General features: G+C 35.6%; 1 protein-coding gene across 1 annotated transcript; it reads left to right on the top strand.

Moving 5' to 3' along the window:
- Positions 1 to 675: 675 nt before the first annotated feature.
- On the top strand, positions 676 to 2,709 carry LOC148946468 (uncharacterized). Its single transcript, XM_089098103.1, is given in 1 exon segment — positions 676 to 2,709. A coding segment is annotated over 1 exon segment (1,713 nt). The 3' UTR covers positions 2,389 to 2,709.
- The last annotated feature ends 2,007 nt before the right edge of the window (positions 2,710 to 4,716 follow it).

Here is a 4,716-nt window from a genome sequence, read left to right as displayed (position 1 = left end):
GAATATACCACGGCAAAATATACCACCGATTCCCTTTTAGCAACTTCTAAGAAGAATAAACTCTATGATGGGAATTACGCCATGCTAAATGAATTACCGAGCCTATGGACCTTCCTTAAGGAATTGTGTCAAAATCATGCCGAACAAAATATTACGAAGCTAATAATATAAAAACTAACAAAGGAAAAGGATTACAAGCAAATTATTAACCTAAAGGGATTAAAATTCTCAAATATACAACAAGATGATAAGAATAAAAAGCCTACTGAAAGAAAAAGAAAAGCCACCAAAACAACCACGCCTATGTATGAGACTCCGGTAAGAGATATACAATCTTCAATGTCGGAAACTACGACAAGCATAGCCCCAGAAATAACCGCACTTAGCAAGGAATCACCTAGAAATTTGACCACAATAACTTATCTAAGACCCACGATACTTACAAAATGGACGTGGTCAACTGGACCCATGTTTTACCGCACCCAGTCAATTGGCGTATTTACTATAGGCTTAAGAGCAAGACTCCCAGTAAGGCATACAGAAACGCAAACGATAAAGGTACAATCAATTCAACCAGAAGAAAAAAAACATAAAACTAAAAAGGAGGAAGAAGATGATTACCCACACAAGAAATGTTGGACAATAGATGGTAAACGTACGTGTGCTAGATTAGCAATGGCCGATGAGCCAGCAAAGGAAGATATCGAACCATTACCTGAGCCAAACGAGAAAAACGCTCTAAGAGTATCAATTCACCAATCCTTTCTAATATTATATAGGCAGAGATTGCAAGCACTATTTGAATTGTTCAATACAGAAATACAAAAGTTAAAACAACGTACCACAAGAATCTTCGAAGTATTTTTTAGAAAAAGCAAATACCGAAAATCAGCTAGTCTAATACCTATCGTGGGAGAATTAGCCTCACGCTTGTTTGGGCTTTCGACTGAAGAAGACCTGAATATCCTAAGGGGAAACGTAGGAAAACTAAATAATGCCATGAACGTAACCTTACATGTCCAAAAAATACAAGCCAGTATAGCCAATTACCAGAGAGACAAAATTGAGGCAATCTCAAAGAAAATATCAAAAACAGTGAGCATAATGAATTATTTAAAAAATGAAGTAGATCGCGTGATTACCGATTCAAGCCTCACCATGGTATCACTAGACATAGTGACAATGTCCTTACTTAACCTGGCGACCGACGTTAGCAAATTTGAATTTGCACTATTTGCCCTCACCGGAGGAACCTTGTCATATGACCTAGTGGATCCTTCGAATCTAAAAAGTATCTTGGATGAAATAAAAACACATTTGACGTTCGGACTACATCTACCAACAGAACCGGAAATAGCAAACTTATTCAACTACTACACCAAGCTGAAGGTTCACATCACGGAAATAAACAAACAATTGTTTACAGTCGTAACAATTCCGTTAATAAATCAACAATCAATATATGACTTGTATAAAATTTCCACGTTTCCGGCCAATATAGGCACAACTAATTCGTTCATGACTATCACCCCTGAAGCGGAATACTTGCTAGTCGATCAAGATAGGAGGAAATATGCCTTAGCAAATCCACAGGACCTAAAGGAATGTGTAGCATTTAAAAACCTAGTATGTCAACTAACACTGCCCATTTATAATGTAAAACCCGGATCATGTATGTTGGATATATTTTTAAAAGAGACCCAACAAGAAGAAATTCCAAGCTCATGCGAAGCGCTAGTAGGTAGTACTAAAAGAGAAATATTTATTCACCTTAGAAATGATCTGTGGCTGTTTTCTGTTCCAAAAGAAACATTTGGGACTATCTCATGTTATAATAACACAGAGAGAATCGATCCAAGCTACAGAACTGAACTACTATTACAAGACGTGGGAACAATAACAATAAAACAAGGATGCCGGCTGGTGACTAAGGAAGCCACGGTGCAAACGCCCCTCATAACAACAAGCACCAACATAATAAGTCCCAAGATAAACAACTTCAAACCAGTCAATCTATCGTATACAATTCCTAATATTGACAAGGAAGAAGTGAGAACCACAATATGATCAAAAATAGACAACATCAAGGGAACCTTACCACTAACAAAAATAAAAGAAGCCTTAGACTCTCAAATTCCCCTATTTACCAATGAAGACCAAAGACTGACGTATGTGGAAAGTAGATACGGACTATTTTCGACAAATTTCTGGTTGTATACCCTACTGACGATAGGATTCGTATTCATAATCTCATACTCTATACGAATCGCATTGAACCTAAATTACGGAAGAGTGTTGAGAATAACACGTAGAAAAAGAGAAAAGCCAGATCACATCGAGCAGATTGAGATGCAAAACCTAAGCCCAGAACTTCCTGATAACCCTTAAAGTAAAAAAAAAAAAAAGAGTAAGGGAGGACGTGATCGAGCGAGTGAGAATAGAGGTCCTCATTCGTGCCACGTCCTGCCCCAAATTTTTCTTTTTGTTCTTGCAGACCCATGCAGCTGCAAAAGACATATTTTTTTTAAGCGGTATGAACACGCTTAGACAATAAAGATTTGTAAATTTATAGTAAACCAAGACCTCTCATATAAACCATATTGCCTACCTCGCAAATAATAGTATAATAGAAAAGTAAATGTTAAAGTAGATGAGCGTTGAATAATATTTAAAAAATGTATTTAATATTAAATATGTGCCAAATGCACATGTATACGTGTATACACATTGCCACCAATCTTGAAAATTCTATAGTGTTATTTTTTTTTACCATAATCATTTTTCTAATGATTACCTCGTTTATATGTTCATAATCTAATTATCTCGGCAACATGCATGAAAGCATGAAATCTACCATTATTTTCTTGAGTTGTATTTATCCATACCTGCACTAAATCGATGTTATTAGCACCATGAATAATAACTATTATTTCAAAGGTTGTCCACGCAGAACATTACGAAAACCGTATGCTGTTGTTATATATGTTTTAAATTATGTAATTGTAAAGAGTATATGATTCTGCCCAGATATTTATATTCTAGGAAGAAAAATAATCAGTGCAGATTAATTACGGTGTACCAATATGCAACACGGATACAACCCAGTAACATCTACTTTCATCATTCATCAACCACCGACAAGTACTCACCAAGAAAATATCTGGAGACAATATGCTGATCACCAATCCAGATAACCAGAACCCAGTACCAGGTAATTTTACCTCAAGCTGTGCCGGGAACCAAGGACCCTATACACAAATATATACCTGAATCAATGATTACCTAAAGAGTAGCATCGACCTGTCATGTCGTAAAACTGCATAAATACCCGTCAAATCCTTAGACGGCAACGGCCTTAAGATTGAATGTTTGGAACGCCAAGAATAATCCTGGAATAAATCCCTCAAGGGCTATGTGTCTTAAGCCCCATATCAGAGGCAATATGTTAACCAAGACAAAAGGTTTATGTTTTGATTTTCCAATTATTGTTAGATGTCACAAAACCAAACCATCTTCCATGAAATGAAGAACCAATCATAATAAATTTTGTGGGAAACATAAACTGTACGTGTTAAAGTTTTCCCAACATGAAGTGTTCAGAGAAGAGAACCAAACAGCTATTACCGTTTTAATCTCCATAATTAAGCCCTCAATGATTGTGTATAATTAGATCAAGTTTTGATCCTGACATGGATAACGTTAAGTGTCGTAACACAGCCCAAAGTCCAAATGAAAGATGGACTAAACGTAGACAATTTACGGGAAATACAGACTGTACGAGTATTAGATTTTCCGAGGGTAAAAAGTGTCAAGAAAAGATACCCAGCCCAGCGATCAAGATACCCATTTCATGTAATTAATTCATAAGGGTTACGTACCTAATAGACATTTCAACGAAATCTACAACATTAACCCCTCGTATATGACGTAAGGAACCACGCACGGACAATTTTGTGCATACAGTCATACTTGCGGACAACATAAACACTTATTCCAAAGAACGAACGACAGAAAGCAAAACACCAAGAAGACAAACCATGAACAATTAGCCAACCCAGTAATTAAGTGAACGGAAGCCTAAAGTAAGAGTGAAAACGTATGTGAGTAATATAGACACGTAGAATGATGAAGTAAGTGTGAAATCATGTATCTAGCTAATAACTTTAATGAACATAAAGCGCTTTTCATAAAATATGAAAATCAGTGTAAATTACATAAGCTCAGTGTTGCAATCAGACATTAATATCAGAATCTATTAATGTGTCAAACTTTTTCTTGCAAATTATTTTAATTTTAATGTGCTAAAAATTTAGATGTAGTTAGATGTTTTAGACGTAGATAGATGTCTTTGAATCAAATACCTATCATACCAACATAGCGTCTGGTGGAAGTATAAGCTAGCATTAAATAACAAAATAATTACAAAAGCGGAACTTAACTAGTTGGAGCCATATAGAAGTATTAGAACATCAGGTAAAGGAATTTTAATATTAGGTGAAGAGATAATAATATAATCGTGCCTATGTAACGTCAGGTGGAAGTATAAATTAGCATTAGAAGTAGCAAACATGTACCACGTTAAGTAATAAAGCAATTATTAATGCCGAACTTAGATTAGTTAAAACCAAGTAGAAGTATTAGCATATCAGGCGAAGGAATAAAAATTTAATCGTGTCATTTTAGCGTCAGGTGAAAGTAAAGTCGAGTATTAGAAAG

This window comes from Artemia sp. Qi Xiang Cuo, chromosome 12 (genome assembly GCF_049724085.1).
Source record: "Artemia sp. Qi Xiang Cuo chromosome 12, ASM4972408v1, whole genome shotgun sequence".
In the NCBI taxonomy this organism is placed as follows: Eukaryota; Metazoa; Arthropoda; class Branchiopoda; order Anostraca; family Artemiidae; genus Artemia; species Artemia sp. Qi Xiang Cuo.
The sequence above is the reverse complement of the archived record's forward strand: the minus strand, read 5'-3'. Positions and strand labels throughout refer to the sequence as shown.